Source organism: Nerophis lumbriciformis, linkage group LG02 (genome assembly GCF_033978685.3).
Source record: "Nerophis lumbriciformis linkage group LG02, RoL_Nlum_v2.1, whole genome shotgun sequence".
Taxonomy (NCBI): domain Eukaryota; kingdom Metazoa; phylum Chordata; class Actinopteri; order Syngnathiformes; family Syngnathidae; genus Nerophis; species Nerophis lumbriciformis.
In genome coordinates, this window is record NC_084549.2 from 42,615,382 (window position 1) to 42,637,100 (window position 21,719).

Genomic DNA, 21,719 nt, shown 5'->3' on the forward strand with positions numbered 1-21,719 from the left:
ACCTACCTGCCCACTCTCCAATAGCTACAGAGATGCTTTTTTAAGTTAAGTGGCTTTTACCAGCATGTATTTCACTGCATGTCACACATCACTGTTATAGTGCAAATCCCTCAAATAGTTTACCCTACCTTATCTAGTTTCCTCAAACCAAGTCGTAATCTCGCCATCTTTTTTTGTCTGAGTTTAGCGGCTAATTCAATTGCATACTGGTACATCAATCAATCAATCTTTATTTATATAGCCCTAAATCACAAGTGTCTCAAAGGGCTGCACAAGCCACAACGACATCCTCGGTACAAAGCCCACATACGGGCAAGGAAAAACTCACCCCAGTGGGACGTCGATGTGAATGACTATGAGAAACCTATTGGCAAAACAGTCCCATGTAAAATGTTGTGGACACATAAACGGAATTATTTATTTATTAGACATTAGGGAAGGCAGACGGGCATGAAATGAGAAGGAATGACACGGAAGCTATTGGCAGTACTCTCGGCTTTGTCTGCTCAGCAGAGGGGGAGAAGGCTTTCTGACACAACATGTCTGAAAATGACCACAAGTGTACATCCGTCAATCTGTGACGTCACAAATATATTGCAGAATACAACGTACAGAGGCCTCAAAAATGCCCAAATGCATGAACTTTATAACTTGACGCTTTGTTTAACACGAGTAACTAACATTGTAGCAACTTTTATAAATCAGACAAGAGAAAAATAATTCCCAGGTCCCATTGGACTGCTTTGTCTGCTGCAAGCTCCAAAGCCACCAACAGAGAGCACTGTTTGGCAATGGTTTCTTTAAGATATGGTGTATATGAGCTGGATGATTTAATGCTTTAATACTGGCGATGCTGCCTTGATGCATTTACTGTCTCAATTGAGTGTCTTTTTAGCGCATTTTTGTGTTATGTAGTATTTGATAACACTGTGTCTCTGTCACTTTTTAGGGATGGCAGTTTTTAGCCTTGTGTGTTGGACTCTTTCTGCCTCAGCAGCCTTTCCTTTGGCTGCTCCAAGTTCATCTTAATAGACACGGAGAGTCCAGGTAACAAAACATTCATTTATGATATAGAGTGGCAAACAAAATGACATTTATTGGAAAAAACATGTGAGTGGCTAACTGTGTTGGCCCTGTGTTGAGAAGGCGACTTGTCCAGGGTGTACCCTTCCTTCTGCCTGAGTGCAGCTGGGACAGGCTCCAGCCTCCAGAGAGGGACAAGCGATAGAAAATGGATGGATGAATGTGTTTGCTATGAACCTGTATTCTCAATACTTGTATTATTGACGATGAAGTTTGATTGCATTTTAGAAATGTAAGTATGGAATTTTCCAAATAGTTTAGAGAAGCGATCACATACAAGAAAAATTATGCAAAAAAAGATAGCAAAGGCAGAAGGAGGATGCTATCAACAGCTGCCACTAGAGTCCTTAGGAGGCTGGTGCTCAAACACCCTCGTCAGACTGGAAGAGCTACATTAAGACTTGCGGGCATCAGGCAATGAAGATTCAGTTTCCACAGTAGGGCACATTATAAGTAAAGTTTAAGTTAAAAGTTAAAGTACCAATGATTGTCACACACACACTAGATATGGTGAGATTATCCTCTGCATTTGACCCATCACCCTCAGTGAGCAGCAGTAGTGGCCGTGCCCGGGAATCATTTTGGTGATTTAACCCCCAATTCCAACCCTTGATGCTGAGTGCCAAGCAGGGAGGTTATGGGTGCCATTTTTATAGTCTTTGGCATGACTCGGCCGGGGTTTGAACTCACAACCTACCGATCTCAGGGCGGACACTCTAACCACAAAGCCACTGAGCAGCAATCTAATAGTTAAGTTGCAACCCCTAACTTCCGTTTTTTTCTTGGGAGGCAAATATTTAATCAAATATTAATTTACTTCCAGCTGTGAAGATGTTGGATTATTATAAAGGTTAAGAGGCAAATATATACAAACCACATATCATCAAAATGTGATAGAATGGGTCCAAATACTTAGATATAAATATAATATTTAAAATATGTTTCCCGAAGTTGACATTTCAAACTATCTGATCCCACACATTTCCTTCTACACTACCGTACTTAAAGTAGGTGTTTGCACAAACTTTACAATGTATTTCAGACAGTATATCCCTCTTACGGCTTCTAGCTATAAAATTTGGATAGCTAGCGTTAGTTGTCATTGAATGTATATTCTATCATAACAACAACATGACTGCAAATTGTTTGTTGCATCTTTTGGACTGCTTGTGTATAGGATTAGTTTGAATAACTTCAGATGAAATATTTTCCTGTTCCTCTATGTCATACAAATTTAATTCAAAATTAAGTACTTGTGGTGGTTGCTCTGCGCAAATTTTAATACAATTTGATTGTGAATGTTGCTTCAGTACTAATAACTTAAAACTCTATGAGTTAGTATTCCTAAAATTACAGTCGTTTTATCATCTATTGATGCTTTATATTTCACATTTTAACATCCATCCATCCATTTTCTACCGCTTGTCCCTTTTTTTGGGTCGGACATACTTAACATAAATAGTATTCATCTATGTCTTGAATTAGGTTGCTTGCAATGAAGATTTAGCTATTATTTTTCAAAATCAGAACAATCAATGTTTTAATTTTGATTAATCACAATTAGTCAAATTATATTACTTGCTTGCATATTTTAAATCAACTTGAAAAAAAAAAAAATATATTTGGACACAAATGCAATTATATTGTTGGAATGTCATATATACCAAAAACTGTTACATAATAATTTTTAGTTGAATGCAAGTCATTTGCCACCGAGCACACCAGTCTCCTTATTCGTCTTTGCACTGGCATATGCATTGGCCTGATCACTGACTGTATAACAACCCGTGCTGCCTTTTAGGTATCCAGCCGCCGTTAAAGTAAAGTAGCATGTGAGTTAAAAACAAGTTATGTTTATACATGATTAATGAGAAAAACGTTTTTGATTAATCGTACTACCTTTGACAGCCTGATTATTCTAAACACACCAACTACAACATAAGGTACTGTACATCTGCACAAGCGCATGACAACTAATTTAAGATTACAGTACAGTGAAAAGAATGTTCGGTTTTCGTCTACACTAGACAAATGTCCCGATCCTGATATTTGCCTTTTTTGATTGATCGGCTGATCAGCCGATCTATACTGCAGCTGTGTCCCACTGTTTACATGGCTAAATTCTGGTTTGACGAGAAGGATTTCACCAAAAGGGATGCACACTCCAGGAGACATAATTAAATTTCTTGAATTCCATGCAGAAGTTGCATTTATTCCAGGAAAGTGCGTGTAAATGGGTTATACTTGTATACAGTAATTGCTTTTTTACCTTCACGGTACGCAAAGCGATTTGACATTATTTTCACATTCACCCATTCATACACACAAACACACACTGATGGCGGGAGCTGCCATGCAAGGCCCTAATCACGACCCATCAGGAGCATGGGTGAAGTGTCTTGCTCAAGGACACAACGGATCGAACCAGGAACCCTCAGGTTGCTGGCACAGCCGCTCTACCAACAGAGCCACGCCGTGTGTGGCCAGAACATTGGCTCGCGTCGTCCATCCACAGTGGTAATCCGCATCCACACTGCTAATCCGCTTCTAAAATACTAATCCTCATCACTGTGGCAGAAAATAAACTAAATTTCTTTCAAGTTCCATTATCACTGAAGGACCATAACAAAATTAATGGCTAAACATGCTACACACATAAACACAGTGCAGGACGACACAATAAATTAACTGCTTAAAGGGGAACTACACTTTTTTGGAAATTTTTCTCATCGTTCACAACCATTATGAAAGCTATGACGACGGATGGATTTTTTTTTTATGCATTCTAACTTGTAAAGAAACGTTTAAAAATGTCTGCTTATAGCGGAGGAAAGGCGAGGTCTTCTATTCCGGCCATGAAATCCAATAAAAAAAACAACCAAAAAGTGCCAACAATAATCAAATTACATTTTGTGACTTGAATATTAACCAAGTATTTGTGATATTGTTATTATAAGCGCTAACACAAACAAACTATTTATAGCGGTGCTGTGATCATAAGCTTGTGTGTAATGTTTACATCATAAAGTGGTCTGCTGTTTCTTTGCTTCCCTGCTCCCTGGAAATGTATTGTAGATCATAAATAATTCCTCTCACCTGGATAGAAGAAGGCTGAGCATGTATTCCAAAAACTTGGTACACTTTGACAGCCAATTTAAACACGGAAATGGCGGGAATGACACGAAAATATGCTTGGCTCCACCTTCCTTTTCTTCACAAGGGTTATGAGTCATTCTTCCCCTAAACGGGAATATATGAACATCCTAGCAGTCTGCTTCCTAATTTAAGTGGACCTTGTACAGTAAGTGATGTTTTATTATGTTTGTTGGCCCTGTGAGCAGTATTCAGTGATGTTGTTAAAAAAAGCAAACAATGTGATGCGTTTTTGAAATTAAGGTGCCGCGTATGCTTAAAATAGTCAAAATACGTAAATATTAAGTGTTATTATAGATGCCTTTTCTATTTACATACTGTATATACTTATATCATGTATATAAAACCTTAATGGAGGTGTTCGGATGTTTTTAAGGGCTTTATAGGCGGAATGGAGCGGCTTCCATAGGCTCCATTGTAAGTGGACTTTTAATAAAATGTATTTATTATTTAGAATGTATTTTATAAAGTCCATCCGTCTTCATGTATTTCATTATGATTGTGAACAATGGGCAAAATTCCCAAAAAGTGCAGTTCCCTTTTAAGCTTCAATGTGAAGTAGGGTTGATTTATCCAGATGTCGATAATATCTATATATATACTATATATGGTACAATATCTTTATAAACAATTCGATAGGTATGTTTGTTCATCTTGTTTTTACCAAATAATTTTCTGGTCATTTTTGTTATCGTTTAGAAAGTCAGGGAGTAAGTCCCTTGATACAGGAAACTTTGAGGGCAAAACCCAAACGATTTAAATGGGAGCCAGTAGTAGCTTTTGCTTTTGTTTAATTATTATGCACTAGCCACTTTGTTTTGTCAAAACAAGTGTATGTCACATTCAATACCACAAATGTAATACCTCATCTTATAACAATACGAGCACATTATAAATTGAATAAAATAATATTTATTAAAATGTGTTATTGTGTTTACTTTAATTGAGTTACTTTTCAGTACTATAATCTGTTGTGAAAGTATTGGATAGGGCCTCAAAATCGGATCGGGTCGGATCCGAAGCCAAAAAATCGGATCGGGATTGGAGGTCAAATATGTTGATCGGGACATCCCTATTTGACACTTTCATTGTTTTACTTCCACTAAACATTTGAGTCGTGATCAGATTGTATTGAATCGTGTTAGATCATGTGCACTCCAATTTCTTTAATGCTTCCAATTCTGTTCACAGGACTGAGGTGGGTAAATATGCCATCTACTGCCAGCGTTCAATGGAGCGCACCCAGCAGAAAAGCGAGAGACAAGCCAGAGCGTCCCGTATGGAGATCCTGTCTATTCTCCTCAGAAATCCCTACCACCACTCCCTGCCCTTTAGTGTGCCTGTTCACTTCCTCAATAACACGTATCAGGTAATATCCATAAACACAGCAGGTAATATTGACGTTAGTTAGTTGCTATTAATGAAAACAGACAAGATGTTTTGCAGACATATGGAGTGAAGACTTTAATGTAGAACTCATGCAAACTCCCTCAAGTCAAATTCAGTCTGTTTAAATAGGCAGAGCACCTGTGTACACTAGTATGCACTGATTTAGGCTTTATTTTGGTGGGTGCCCTTTGTTTTTTCTCAAGTTGGTGCAACTGTTAAAAATACATTGCAGGTGTCATGTTGTAACAGTCAATAATAGCTGAAGTTCTTTTAAAAGAGAACATGAAACGTGTATAGTTCAATTATTCGACTGGTAATGTTTCAATATATGCAATTACAATCACTATATCAATCATTCCCAGCAGAGCAGGAAGCTTACTTTCTTTTCAGTTCACAGAAAGAGAGTTAAAATGACACCTTTACTTTTTTAGCAACGCAGAACGTCTAGATAGCGTGGAAATACTAAAAATATGTTTTTTGTTTGTTTATCTGCTAAAATGATATTTCATAGGTGGTGGGCTTTGATGCATCGACCACAGTGGATGAGTTCCAGTGTCGTCTCAACCAGGACACCGGCATGAGAAAAACAGGGCTGTCTGGCTTCAGCTTGTACACTGATGACCCTACTGGTCGAGAGCTAGAACATTGCCTCCATCAGGGAAGCATCAAGGTTTGTTTCTAATCATTAACTGCTTGTTTATATGTTTTGCATCAGAATTAGAAAAGTATGTGTAAGAAGTCACTGTGCCTTTATTGATTTACGGGATGTTCTTCATGCGTATGTTTCCTGTGGGCTTCATTTCTCCTGCAGATTTGTGATATTATTTCCAAATGGGAGCAAGCTTCTAAAGAGCAGCACTCTGGCAAGTCAGAAAATACCAGAACAGTCCGCCTTACCTACAAGAACAGGTGGAGAAAGATGGGATGTTGTTTTGAAAATTGTGTCAATTATGCTTTATATTATTGTTTAAAGGGAGCTATTATGTAAAACCAACTTTTCTTACCTATTGGTACCTGCTGTTGTGAATTTGGAATCTGCATAAGTCCTGAAAATTTGAAATGAAACTATAGATTTTGAATCTTGTTTTCTAAAAATAAATTTGCCTTCCTTCCCATTTCCGCCAAACGAGCTGTTTGGAATTTGCTACAAATCCAAATATTGTAGAAATATACCGAGAGCGCCTAACGCGCGTCTGCCATTGTGGTCCGCGCTGTAGTCAAAAGGCTCCCTTTTATATCTACCGTATTTTCCGCACTATAAGGCGCACCTAAAAACCTCCAATTTCCTCAAAAGCTGACAGTGCGCCTTATAATCCGGTGCGCCTTATATATGGACCAATATTGAGCCACAATAGGTCTCGCAACTACGGTAACTACGCCGACTTCATTTTCCCCCTTCTACGGCTGCTTACCGTAGAAGAAGAAGCGCTTCTTCTTCTACGGGGGAAAATGAAGTCGGCGGCTGATTACCGTAGAAGAAGAACTTCTTCTTCTACGGGGGAAAATGAAGTCGGCGGCTGATTACCGTAGAAGAAGAACTTCTTCTTCTACGGGGGAAAATGAAGTCCCGTAGTTGCGAGACCTAAACTTTATGTAAAGACCCAAAAATGGCTCCTATTAAGAGACACGCTTACGACGCAGAGTTTAAACTCAAGGCGATCAGTCACGCAGTAGAACACTGGAATAGAGCAGCAGCGAGAGAATTTAACATTAACGAATCAACGGTGCGGAAGTGGAGGAAGCAACATGATGACCTGCGCCAAGTAAAGAAGACTAAACAGAGTTTCCGAGGGAACAAAGCGAGATGGCTACAGTTGGAGGACAAACTCGAACAGTGAGTTGTTGAACAGAGAGCAGCAAGTAGAAGTGTCAGTACAATCAGTATTTGTTTTGTTGACATTCCCTTTAGCGCAGCTCCGTCTAATGGATGCATAACGTACCCCAGCCTCTACTGTAGCGTCTATTTTATGCGCCTTATAATGCGGTGCGCCTTATATATGAACAAAGTTTTAAAATAGGCCATTCATTGAAGGTGCGCCTTATAGTGTGGAAAATACGGTATCCTCTTATTGTGGGGAAGACTAGCTAGTACATGCACACGCATTTTCCGCTGTTGCCATTTCTAATATAAAGTAGCTTATAGTTCAAACATATATCTGTTACTGGACACATATGTAAGCACTAAAAACTACAACAAAGTGGGCGTGGAGAAGCCGAAGTAGGGGCACTTAAATAAGACCCGCCCAAAAAACGGCGCGTTCTAAAGAAACGGTCAGAAAACAGCTTGAAAGCGGTCTGTAAAACATAATCAATGCAAAATGTTGACCCAAGAAGCACAATTACATGTTATGTAGACCACATGGAAGTATTTTAAATGTAGAAAAACAATTATAATAAATAATAAATAAATAAATGGGTTATACTTGTATAGCGCTTTTCTACCTTCAAGGTACTCAAAGCGCTTTGACAGTATTTCCACATTCACCCATTCACACACACATTCACACACTGATGGCGGGAGCTGCCATGCAAGGCGCTAACCAGCAGCCCATAGGACCCCTTTAATGTACATGGTAAGAACCATTTACAATACTGCTTTATACAATAAATTACACCAACGATCTCCTCACACTGTATCAAGCGGTTATGGCCTCCACTGTTTACTCCTACACTCTAGAAACAAAATATCTATTAAATTTGCCTAATTTGAAAAAAAAATTGTCAAATTTTTCTCAAGCTGCCACACTTCCACAGAGGTCTTCTGGTCAAATTTAAACCCTTTGGTTGGACCCGCGTTAAATATTGTAACACTTACTGTAGTGCTGTAACAAATAACATAGTACAATGAAGCCCACCTAAGTCTGCCCCGCTTGTATCGACAACATGTCTGTTATTGGTTCTCTGTCGGATGGTTGTTCGAATTAAGAAAAAGTGCCCGTTTAAGTCAAGGTCGACGTACTGTATATGGTCAACCGCTTTTGTTGACATGAAATTTGAGAGGTAATTTCATTGAAAAAGGGTGTTGCAGTGTTGTCACTGACAACAGCAGCATAACTACAGTCTAGTGAACTGTACAACCAAATTCATATTTTCTTTCCCTTTTCGCTTCATGGTGCGTAATGGTCCCAATACTTCCATCCACATGATAATGTAGTAAACCCATCAAAACCAGGATTTCAATCCTTTCAAAAACTGTAATGTTTTCACTATTCCAGGTTGTACTTCTCTAGCCAGGTGAGGGGAGAGTCAGAGAGGGAAAGGTTGTTGCTGGCCTATCAGACCAATGAGGCCATCGTAGCAGGACACTTCCCTGTCAACAAGGAACTGGCTCTGGAAATGGCTGCATTACTCGCCCAGGTCTGAAAGTTATTTCATGGTTCTAAGCTATGACTTACTTTTTAATTCGTATTTGTGTATTTCAATGAACTGTTTTTATTTACCTTTTCATTTTTCAGGTGGAGTTTGGGGATTTTGAACGCCCCTTCTTGCCTCCCGGACCCGTTCAAACTAAATCCAACCAGACCTTGAAACAGGTTCTGGATAGGTTCTACCCTAAACACTACCGCCGGATTACATCAGAGGACCATCTTAGGTACCAGAATACACTCTTATTAGATTAGATTTATGGATAGTTAGGTCATATATTTTCTTTTTTTATTACAACTAACCTTAAAATATATGAATGAGGAATTGTTTTGCTTTCAGACAACTGCTCCAGCGTCTCTCTGCTCGCTGGGCCTCGCTCAGGGGTAGAACTTTATCTGAGTGTGTCAGGATTTATCTGACTGTTGCTAAGAAGTGGCCTTTCTTTGGAGCCAAACTTTTTGAAGCAGAGGTAAGTGTGCCTGAAATATGAAACACTGAAAAAAGTGTGTATCTTAGTAAAAACAACTTTGTATTTAAAGGAGCCCTATTTTAAAAATATGGGGTCTCAGTGAGGCACTTCAGTATATGATACTATAGTAATACTCCATAAATTTCATGGTTGTTTCCAGGGTTAATGTGTATTCTTCTCCTCTTGGCCAACATACTCGGCTCAAAGCCTCCTTCGCCGAATCACTCCTACTCTGTTGCGATTAGTTGACAGGGGACTGAGTGCATCGTAGAGACAGTTATCAGCAAACAATAAAGAAGAATTGGATGTATGGAATTTCCTCGACACTTAGTGGTTAACTTTCAGTTTCAGTGCATCACAAATTTGAAAGTACCTTTGAGTACATTAAGATTCAAGTACCCATTTGTTTTAATTTCAAAATTATGTAGGTTTAAGAGCATAGGTAGTGTTTCTAAATTCATGTGAAAGCTGTGTAGGGTGCTTATAAAGTACCTAAATGCATATGATATTCTTAAAAATCATAAAATAAATAGTGTCTGTACTTCACGGAAATTCACCTACTGAAGATCAAGGGGAACTTACCATATTTTTCAGACTATAGGACAACTGCCGATGAATGGGTCTATTCAGGTCTATTTTCAAACATAAGGTGTATTAAAGGGGTCATATCATAATTTTTTTCTACATTACAAACACTTCCTTGCATGTACCATTGTATTATGATTGTATTGGTGGCTCTTTGGTCAGCATTTCGCATAGATTATGTTTTACAGACCGTGATGTAATGTCAAGCAGTTTGCTGACTGTCTTTTCAGGATGCGCCGTTTAGGTCATATTAATGTGGCTCCACTTCAACAGCATCTTCTGCCCGTCATCTTTTGTTGTAGTTGTTTGTGCTTTAATAGCGAGTCTACTGACAGATTAAAGTTGAACTGTAAGCTACTTTGTATCGGAAATGGCAACAGCAGAGGATGAATGCCCCACGACAAGAGGATAGAGAAAATGAAGGAGCTTATTGACTATGGCGTGAGCTACAATGGCGGACACGCACACATTTTCAGGACTTATGCAGATCCCAAATACACAACAGATGGTTTTGCATAACAGGTCGAAACAAAATGCCAGATAACATATCTCCTAATAGGTGCCATTTTGGGGTCCCTGTGCACACACCATAATAATACCCATGTGTTGAAGCACAACTGACTACGATGGCGGTAATGCTCCGACAGTGCATTAAGCGGTGCAGCTACGTAGCTCACCAAATTCGTACTAAAACATTCTGACAGATTTTTGAGCGCCGTGTGTAATGTTCTACATTCTCAATGAAAAATCAAAGTTTTGGTCATTTATTGAAAAGGCTTCATTCAACCTGCAGTCCACGCGTGACTGCCATCTACTAGCCACACTTATCATTACACCATGTACCATATAAAATCGGTTTGAGGTCCGCACAACCAGAAATAATTCATACACAAGGTGCACTTGGTTTTAAGGCACACTGTCGATTTTTCAGAAATTTGAAAGATTTTAGGTGCGCCTTATAGTCCGTAAAATACGGTACTTGGATGAATATTTGATAATCTGCTGTCGACTTGTGTTTTCTTCATGAAACCACTGTTCGTAATTATTTTCAAGGGAAAACAACAAATTGTCCTGATCAGCGATTTCCTATTATCTATGGACAACAAGAAAATTGCCATATGTGGACTCACTGAAGTTCTGACATGAGACACTCAAGATCTTGTGAAAATCTCATTAAGTGCCATGATCTCACATGACACTTATTATTATCCATCCATCCATTTTCTACCGCTTATTCCCTTTGGGGTTGCGGGGGGCGCTGGAGCCTATCTCAGCTACAATCGGGCGGAAGGCGGGGTACACCCTGGACAAGTCACTTATTATTAGTTTATAGAATTTTGTAATATTGCCTGTCTTTTTTTTTTGTTCTACTTCTTGTTTGCTTCTCTTTGCTGTCCTGTGGTCTGAGGGCTGGCTTTCTCACGGGTCCTTAATTGGCAATCACGACACGGCCAGTCAGGATACTTGGACAGTGCTGGATCATTTGCTTTGTCCTTCAAACACATTTGTGCACACCCCTACTGCATATCTTTGTTCTTTGTTTTACCTACATTTCCCTAATAAAATGGCTTCTTCTTCTGCACTTGCCTGCCATCTTTGCATCCAGGGGTCCAGATGGGTCATAAAAAGAATAGAAGATTAAAAAAATTTTAAGACACACCAATCTCATGATATGAAAATCTGCCACATAAAAATTAATGTGTTATTTTGTTTTGTGTTTTCAGTCCATCACTGCTTCTCCAGAGACAGCAGCACATGTTTGGCTGGCAGTTAATGAAGATGGTGTCAGCATTTTGGAGCACAACTCTATTGTGAGCTTTTTTACAATCAACCAAAAGCAGATTAATTCCCTTGACTAATTTGCTATATTAATGAATTAATTACGTAATTAAAGCTGAGTTAGGCATTTTTTGACATTTGTGTTACTCAAGTTAATTTTTTTATTTTCATGAATTAAAACAGGAACATACACTTGCCATTCATAAATAAATAATTAAATTCAAACTTTCCAGATTCCTTGTAAATTTACTGTAGTTGAGCAGCATCAGTATCATGTTCATTTCAAAATTCAATGTGTTTGTTCAGAAACTACTGGTGACTTACGCCTACAAAAGTGTGATGACATTTGGAGGCTGCAAACAGGACTTCATGCTGGTTGTGGCACAGAACAACTGTAACAACACCATCAAAGACAAACCTTCAGAGAAACATACGTTTGCCATGGACATGTCCAAGGTTAGTAGATCACATTTTGTTTTCTGATTTTTTTTGCCAAATCCTGGGTTTGTCTCTTCAAATACAGTGGTACCTCAACTTTACGAGGTACAAACTGTTTCTTTGCTTTTTTATGCTTTAAAGGGGAACTGCTCTTTTTTTGGGGAATTTTGCCTATCGTTCACAATAATTATGAGAGACAAGAAGACAAAAGGTTTTAGTTTTTTTCGCTTTCTAACATTAAAAAATCGTCTTGTTCTAGGTGGCAAGCAAAGTTAAAGTTAAAGTACAAATGATTGTCACACACACTAGGTGTGGTGAAATTTGTCATCTGCATTTGTCCCATCCCCTTGTTCACCCCCTGGTAAGTGAGGGGAGCAGTGCAGCTAATGGGAGCAATCATTTAAGTTAAAGTTAAAGTACCAATGATTGTCACACACACTAGATGTGGCGAAATTATTCTCTGCATTTGGTCCTGCGATGAGGTGGCGACTTGTCCAGGGTGTACCCCACCTTAAAGTTCAAGTTAAAGTTAAAGTTAAAGTACCAATGATTGTCACACACACACTAGGTGTGGCGAAATTATTCTCTGCATTTGACCCATCACCCTTGATCACCCGCTGGGAGGTGAGGGGTGCAGTGAGCAGCAGCGGTGGCCGTGCCCGGGAATCATTTTTGGTGATTTAACCACCAATTCCAACCCTTGATGCTGAGTGCCAAGCAGGGACGTAATGGGTCCCATTTTTATAGTCTTTGGTATGACTCTAAATCACTTTAATAATGCATCCAAAAACCGCCAACAATACTTCATTTACACTTCATAGCCCGTATAATAACCAAACTGTAGTGACATTGTTATTGTAAAAGCGAACACGGAGGAACTCTTTTTCTAGCGTACTAACGCATTGGCGTGCTTCGGTTTTAGCCGTAAAAGCTCGCTATGGCAAGAGATAAGCTAGCTTCTACATCAACACGAAACGCGTGAGTTTATAATGCACTACACAATGCGATTATACACCAATCTGTACCGACTGAAAAACATGAACAATCATATTACAGTATCTGTAAAGTATTAGCCCACATTTCATCTTTTGTTTGAAGTGATGGGCAAGCTACTTGGAAAATGTAGTAAGCTCAGGTATAAGTTACTCTCAATTAAATGTAGCTAAGTTACAGGGGAAGCTATCCCTGGAGAATTGTAGCAAGCTGCACTACGAGCTACACGGCAAAAGTAGCTTGCTACATCAAAGCTACATTTAACAGCATGTATATCTATGGGCCCACATGTATAATATCAATGTTAATGTAACTGATAGTGTAGTAATGGACCCACCTACTAACTATCTGTCATTTAGCTGGGGACATCCTACATCTACCTCTAGGGGTCCCTTGCACCCCACTGTATGTATTTATTTAGTTTGCCTGTTCATTGGCCCATCCCTATAATGCAGTGGTTCTCAAATGGGGGTACGTGTACCCCTGGGGGTACTTGAAGGTATGCCAAGAGGTACGTGAGATTTTTTTTAAATATTCTAAAAATAGCAACAATTCAAAAATCCTTTATAAATATATTTATTGAATAATACTTCAACAAAATATGAATGTAAGTTCATAAACTCAGTGAAGCACAAGCTCAGGTTTCTCACTAAAATGTCTGTCAAAAAGAACTGTGAAAAGAAATGCAACAATGCAATATTCAGTGTTGACAGCTAGATTTTTTGTGGACATGTTCCATAAATATTGATGTTAAAGATTTCCTTTTTTTGTGAAGAAATGTTTAAAATTAAGTTCATGAATCCAGGTGGATCTCTATTACAATCCCCAAAGAGGGCACTTTAAGTTGATGATTACTTCTATGTGTAGAAATCTTTATTTATAATTAAATCACTTGTTTATTTTTCAACAAGTTTTTAGTTATTTTTATATCTTTTTTTCCAAATAGTTCAAGAAAGACCACTACAAATGAGCAATATTTTGCACTGTTATACAATTTAATAAATCAGAAACTGATGACATAGTGCTGTATTTTACTTCTGTATCTCTTTTTTTCAACCAAAAATGCTTTGCTCTGATTAGAGGGTACTTGAATTAAAAAAATGTTCACAGGGGGTACATCACTGAAAAAAGGTTGAGAACTATTGCTATAATGTAATATTTTCTCTGTCTACAGTAAAAAAAAAAACAGCATCTATCTATAGCTTGATAAAAAACCCAATGACTTGTTTTCTGGTAACAGTTGGTAATGGTTATGTGCAGTAAAACTTTTCATGAACTCAACTCACCTTAATTTGTGTTCTTAAATTTGTGTTCCACGTTTTAAATGAAAAGAGCAGTTATGATTTTGTTTTACAAAGTAAACAACTAAAAACTAAGGGTGTGGGCATTGTTTTCTCTAAACGAATACATTTGTGTAATTATGGCTAAGGACATGCATTATTGTGACGTCAACTTCATCACTAAAGGAACAGTTAATCTGCGGGAGAGAATGCTTTTGCCCTTTTCAAGTATGTTGCTTTTTTTGTTGAGTGCTCAGCTTGAAGCGACCCTCTGTCTCCGACTCCTTCGTTACCATGTGACATGAGTGTGTGTCTGTTATGATTTTGCTTCCTAGTTTCGATGACCCGCTTTAACTTGCCTATGATTGGCCAGTCCGCAATGTTTCACCCTAACTATAGCCAATTGTGACTCATCATACAAACAGCAACCAATCATCATGGATTTTCTCCGTTAGTATAGATGTTATCATTCATCCAGGTCATTGTATTTTGTCCGTATTTTTTTTTGCCCTTTATTCGCAGTCCTTTTTTTCTCTTTGTAGCTTGTAGCTTTGATGCAAGCTACCTTGCTACATGGTTCTAAAAGTAGCTTAGCTACAGGAAAAACTACTCGTTAAAAAAGTAGCTAAGCTACTGCCAAGCTACTTGAAAATGTAGTTAAACTACATAGCTTAGTTACATGTAGCTTGTTACTGCCCATCACTGTTTGTTTGTATACAGCTAGCTTGAAAGTGTGTGTACTGTAGTTGTATGTATTATGAAATATAGTATAGTGACTTACTCAATGCACAGTTGTCCGTTTGGTCACGCTGGCCGGGGACGTTTCTAGCTGATTTGGGCATTTCAATAATTCGCATAGCTTGGCTCAAAAGTTACAGATTTGCAACGTGACCAAATTGCACCGACCTCACTCTCTGGGCTTACAGTTCCTCTTTAAGTTGTAAGAGTAATTTGAGCTATGAGCATCCCCCACCACTGGTAGTAATTGTCCACTGTCCACAGCCAAACATAGACACAATGGTAAATGGTCTGTATTTATATAGTGCTTTACTATACCCGGAATGATACCCAAAGCGCTTTACATTATACATCACATTTACACATTAACACACACACACTGATGGCAGAAGCTGCCATGCAAGGCACTAACCACGACCCATCAGGAGCAAGGGTCAAGTGTCTTGACCAAGGACACAACGGAAGCTGGAATCGAACCTGGAACCCTCAAGTTGCGGAAACTGCTGTTTTAACCTACTCAGTGGCCTATTGGTGTGGTGTGGAGTGTCCGCCCTGAGATCAGTAGGTTGTGAGTTCAAACCCCGGCCGAGTCATACCAAAGACTATAACAATGGGACCCATTACCTCCCTTCTTGGCACTCAGCATCAAGGGTTGGAATTGGGGGTTAAATCACCAAAAATTATTCCCGGGCGCGGCCACCGCTGCTGCTCACTGCTCCCCTCACCTCCCAGGGGGTGATCAAGGGTGATGGGTCAAATGCAGAGAATAATTTTGCCACACCTCGTGTGTGTGTGACAATCATTGGTACTGTACTTTACTTTTTAGCATCTGCGCCAAGCCACCCCACAATCTTCCCTCCATCCACCGAAACTGAGAACATAAATGTGAACGGTGACACCCACCAAATCAGAAAAACAAACCAATAAAAGCATGTCCTGCACTTGGCAAGGCAGCCCTGCCGCAGCACCTTCAGTTTGCGCCACATCAGAGCAGGAGCCAACTTGAGGACATTTATCCATGAAAATGTGTAGAAACTGCCGAATGGTCTGGCTGACATGTCTGTTTGTTCTTTTTGTGACTCTACAAAATTTGATGACTGAGCATTGGCCTTGCTGTCAACTCTGACATCTAAAGTTAAAGTACCAATGATTGTCACACACACTAGGTGTGGTGAAATTTGTCCTCTGCATTTGACCCATCCTCTTGATCACCCCCTGGGAGGTGAGGGGAGCAGTGGGCAGCAGCGGTGGCCGTGCCCGGGAATCATATTTTGTGATTTAACCCCCAATTCCAACCCTTGATGCTGAGTGTCAAGCAGGGAGGTAATGGGTCCCATTTTTATAGTCTTTGGTATGACTCGGCCGGCCGGGGTTTGAACTCACAACCTACCGATCTCAGGGCGGACACTCTAACCACTCGGCCACTGAGTGGTAAGGTTTGTCAAGATGTCCGTGTGCAACATAAACAACAATTTCCTAGTTTCTATTTTTTCATGGCGGGGAAGCAGGCCAAAGGGGATACTGCATTACCAATATAATTATATTATATAATTATATTATTGCATAAAATTATTGTAGTTGTTTCTATTGTATTGATTTTCAATTCTGCACAAATGAAACAATTGGGCATTAATGTTTTAAAAATACCAAACTGTCACACTTTTTAGGACTCTTTTGTTGGGAAATCAGTTGCAGTACAAAAGTATGGAACAGGGTTTCCCAGATTTTGGGTTGTGGTTATGGTGTTAATTTATTTTGAACATGCATCCAATTACAATGTGATACATCACATATCTCTAGTTTCGCATTACAACATGTCCGAAAAGGAGTATGAAGAAGGAGAGCTTTTTTAATCCTACCCCTTTTCATTTCATTGCAATTTTTAACACATTTAGTTTGTACTCAATCTGTAACACAACAGTAAATGAATGAGTAAATAAATAAATAGATACATCATTACTGAGTCAGTAAGTAAATAAATATTAAATACATAAATAAATAATAAAAATACATTCTCATGAATAAACAGAGTAAGTTATGATTCACATAATGAGATTAATACATTTATCTAATTTTTCAAGGATTCTTTTTTGTACTTTGTAAACCTTTTGAGTTTGAACAGTTTCTTAAAGTGGATCATATTAGTACTTTTTTTTTTTAATTTATTTGCTTAATCCAGTCCATAATTTATTCCACATACTGATTGTTACGGCGCACGCGCAGTCTGATTCTCCCTCCTCTGCGGGAACACTTGGAGGCTCCGTCTGTGCGCACCTCGGGACACGCCCACGGGTGCGCACATCCAGGAACGCGCCGCGCGCGTCTCCGCCCTGCTGCAGCCACCAGCTGCAATCACTCGCTGGCAATCTGCACACCTGCGACTGATCAGGGCGAGATCAATAAAGGACCAGTGGACCCAAGGATCATGGCGGGAACTTAGTTTTCTCATGGTGTACCTGCCTTCCCGAGTCTTCCCTCCTCGAGATCTCCCGTTGTTTCCCCGGTGTTTTTGGACTGCCTTCTTCGTTTCCCGACTCCTCACTCGCCCCTGGACTCTGACGTCTCTCTCTGCCCCACGGACCCCTCGCTGATCTTGGACCCCTTTTGCCTTGCCCTCTTTGGACTTGTCTGCCCTTTTTCTCATCAACACTTGGTAACACACTTCAGATATCTACACACATAGTCTTACAACACACACACTCTTGTATTTTAGTCACACACTCTATTTCTATAGTTTAGTTGTATTGTTTATTATTATATATATTTATTATATATAATAAATTATTGTATATACTGCCCCCTGGTGTCTGAGCCGTCACCTCCTCTCAGTAAACATAACAGTATGTTCCCGCCAAAATTATTAAAGGACCTGACGGCACAGTTCCTTAGCCCCGCCCCCAGTGACTTTAGTTCCGCCCCCTGTGAATTTTTTTTTTTTCTCTGCCTCTTGCCCCATTCACCATGTCTTTTTCTTTTTTTCGCTTCAAACCAGAGGATTTGTCTTGTCCTGCCGAGCAGTCTTGGAAAGGCATGTTCAGTAGTGAGATAAGCAAGGAGGAATTTTCTCGTCGCCTGGACACCCTCCTCCCACCCTTAGAGACTCAGTCAGCAGGAAGCGTCTGGCATCCGCTTTCAGAGGGGGGGAAAGTACTGGTGGCTGTGCTGGTGTGGTGGCGCAGTTGCACCCAGCCAGGCTACCCCCTGCCAGACAAATACCATCTGTCTTCCGCTTTTCCCAGCCGCAGCCACCAGCCCCCTGGCTAGCCTCCGAGCTAGCACCTGTCCCTCGGCTAGCGTCCGAGCTAGCACCTGTCCCTCGGCTAGCGTCCGAGTTAGCACCTGTCCCTCGGCTAGCGTCCGAGTTAGCACCTGTCCCTCGGCTAGCGTCCGAGCTAGCACCTGTCCCTCGGCTAGCGTCCGAGCTAGCACCAGTCCCTCGGCTAGCGTCCGAGCTAGCACCAGTCCCTCGGCTAGCGCCCGAGCTAGCACCAGTCCCTCGGCTAGCGCCCGAGCTAGCACCAGTCCCTCGGCTAGCGCCCGAGCTAGCACCAGTCCCTCGGCTAGCGCCCGAGCTAGCACCAGCCCCTCGGCTAGCGTCCCAGCTAGCACCAGCCCCTCGGCTAGCGTCCGAGCTAGCACCAGCCCCTCGGCTAGCGTCCGAGCTAGCACCAGCCCCTCGGCTAGCGTCCGAGCTAGCACCAGCCCCTCGGCTAGCGCCCGAGCTAGCACCAGTCCCTCGGCTAGCGTCCGAGCTAGCACCAGTCCCTCGGCTAGCGTCCGAGCTAGCACCAGTCCCTCGGCTAGCGTCCGAGCTAGCACCAGTCCCTCGGCTAGCGTCCGAGCTAGCACCAGCCCCTCGGCTAGCGTCCGAGCTAGCACCAGCCCCTCGGCTAGCCTCCGAGCTAGCACCAACCCCTCGGCTAGTCTCCGAGCTAGCACCAGTCCCCAGGCTAGCCTCTGAGCTAGCACCAGCTCCCAGGCTGGCCCCCACGTCTCCACCAGCTCCCAGGCTGGCCCCCACGTCTCCACCAGCTCCCAGGCTGGCCCCCACGTCTCCACCAGCTCCCAGGCTGGCCCCCACGTCTCCACCAGCTCCCAGGCTGGCCCCGACTCCGGCACCTCGGCCTGCTCCGCCGACTCCGGCACCTCGGCCTGCTCCGCCGACTCCGGCACCTCGGCCTGCTCCGCCGACTCCGGCACCTCGGCCTGCTCCGCCGACTCCGGCACCTCGGCCTGCTCCGCCGACTTCGGCACCTCGGCCAACTCCTCAGCTGCCCTCCTCGGCGCCGATGACGTCTGCCGCTTCCACGGCGCCGATGACGTCTGCCGCTTCCACGCCGCCGATGACGTCTGCCGCTTCCACGCCGCCGATGACGTCTGCCGCTTCCACGCCGCCGATGACGTCTGCCGCTTCCACGCCGCCGATGACGTCTGCCGCTTCCACGCCGCCGATGACGTCTGCCGCTTCCACGCCGCCGATGACGTCTTCCTCCACGCCTGCCTCGCCGATGACGTCTTCCTCCACGCCTGCCTCGCCGATGACGTCTTCCTCCACGCCGCCGCCGACGTCATATCCTCGTTTCCGGCGAGACGCACCATGGCGCCAATCACGTCCGCCTTCCCGACGGCCAAGATGGTGGCCGTCCCTTGGTCGCCCGCCTCGCCGGCTTCAGCGGCGTTCTTCTCGCCGCCGCCATCAGACTCGTCCTCGGTGGATTCGGGGACACTGGGGCCGGCGACCCACCACCAGTTCTCCCCTCCACCCTCCCTTGTTTCGTGAGTATGTTGGACATCTGGAATCTGTCCATAGGGGGGGGATACTGTTACGGCGCACGCGCAGTCTGATTCTCCCTCCTCTGCGGGAACACTTGGAGGCTCCGTCTGTGCGCACCTCGGGACACGCCCACGGGTGCGCACATCCAGGAACGCGCCGCGCGCGTCTCCGCCCTGCTGCAGCCACCAGCTGCAATCACTCGCTGGCAATCTGCACACCTGCGACTGATCAGGGCGAGATCAATAAAGGACCAGTGGACCCAAGGATCATGGCGGGAACTTAGTTTTCTCATGGTGTACCTGCCTTCCCGAGTCTTCCCTCCTCGAGATCTCCCGTTGTTTCCCTGGTGTTTTTGGACTGCCTTCTTCGTTTCCCGACTCCTCACTCGCCCCTGGACTCTGACGTCTCTCTCTGCCCCACGGACCCCTCGCTGATCTTGGACCCCTTTTGCCTTGCCCTCTTTGGACTTGTCTGCCCTTTTTCTCATCAACACTTGGTAACACACTTCAGATATCTACACACATAGTCTTACAACACACACACTCTTGTATTTTAGTCACACACTCTATTTCTATAGTTTAGTTGTATTGTTTATTATTATATATATTTATTATATATAATAAATTATTGTATATACTGCCCCCTGGTGTCTGAGCCGTCACCTCCTCTCAGTAAACACAACACTGATATAATAAAGGTTTTAAGTGTTGTACGTGCATACAAATGTTACACTTTTTCCTAAGGTTATATTTCTCCTTTTGTTGGGTAGCAGGTCAAAGTTTGCTTTGTAAATAATTTTAGCCGTTTGCAAATGCACCAAATCATTAAATCTCAATATTTTTGATTCAAATAAAGGGTTTGGGTCTTCTCTATATCCAACGTTATGTATTATTCGAACCAACCTCTTTTGTAAAACGGTTAGTGAACAAAGCATACTTGTGTACTTATTTCCCCAAATTTTTACAAAATAACTCAGATATGGTTACACCTAGCAACCAGTAGAGAATATACAGTATTTTGCTTTAATCATTTAAGTATTTCTTCCCACCATATGTTGTATATTTTTATATGAGATTTCTAATGCATTTTATCGTCCATTGTTACACCCAAAAATGTTAGTTATTTTCCCTTTCAATGTCAACTTTGTCTCTCTCTCCTACTGTTGCCGAATAGCATTATTTTAATTTTGCTGATGTTCAGAGATAGTCATTTTTGTCAAACCATCTCGTTAATTTGTTAATTTATTCTGTTATTTTTTGCATTAGCTTCTGTGTGTTTTTTTTTATAAACAAAACACAGTCATGTCGTCTGCAATTAAAACTAACTTTTAAGTCCTTTGTGACTTTACAAATGTTGTTTATATAGAGATTAAACAATTTTTTTCCCACTATTGATCCCTGGGGTACACTGCAAGATATATTTAGCGCTGTAGACGTACTGTATCTTCACCTAGCTTTTCATATTGCTTCCTATTGGTTGAGTAGCTTCTTCCCCAGTCCAAGATCAACCCTCTGATGCCATACAGTTCTAAATTGTTAATTAAGAGATTGATTGTGTTAAATGCTTTTGTTAAATCAATAAACACTGCAGCTTCACACTGTTTACCATCTATTGCATTTGTAATCTATTCCATTATTTTGATTAATGCCATTGATGTTGAGATGTTAGCTCT

General features: G+C 41.6%; 1 protein-coding gene across 1 annotated transcript in view; it reads left to right on the forward strand.

Moving 5' to 3' along the window:
* The window catches only part of plekhh2 (pleckstrin homology domain containing, family H (with MyTH4 domain) member 2), a 75,698-nt gene that overhangs the window by 50,156 nt on the left and 3,823 nt on the right, over nucleotides 1-21,719 (forward strand). The window contains exons 21-29 of the mRNA XM_061963115.2: nucleotides 950-1,047; nucleotides 5,428-5,605; nucleotides 6,137-6,295; nucleotides 6,437-6,534; nucleotides 8,841-8,982; nucleotides 9,081-9,217; nucleotides 9,331-9,460; nucleotides 11,770-11,856; nucleotides 12,131-12,280. Of these exons, the coding sequence (XP_061819099.2) occupies nucleotides 950-1,047; nucleotides 5,428-5,605; nucleotides 6,137-6,295; nucleotides 6,437-6,534; nucleotides 8,841-8,982; nucleotides 9,081-9,217; nucleotides 9,331-9,460; nucleotides 11,770-11,856; nucleotides 12,131-12,280 (1,179 nt within the window). The remainder of the gene's footprint in view (nucleotides 1-949; nucleotides 1,048-5,427; nucleotides 5,606-6,136; nucleotides 6,296-6,436; nucleotides 6,535-8,840; nucleotides 8,983-9,080; nucleotides 9,218-9,330; nucleotides 9,461-11,769; nucleotides 11,857-12,130; nucleotides 12,281-21,719) is intronic.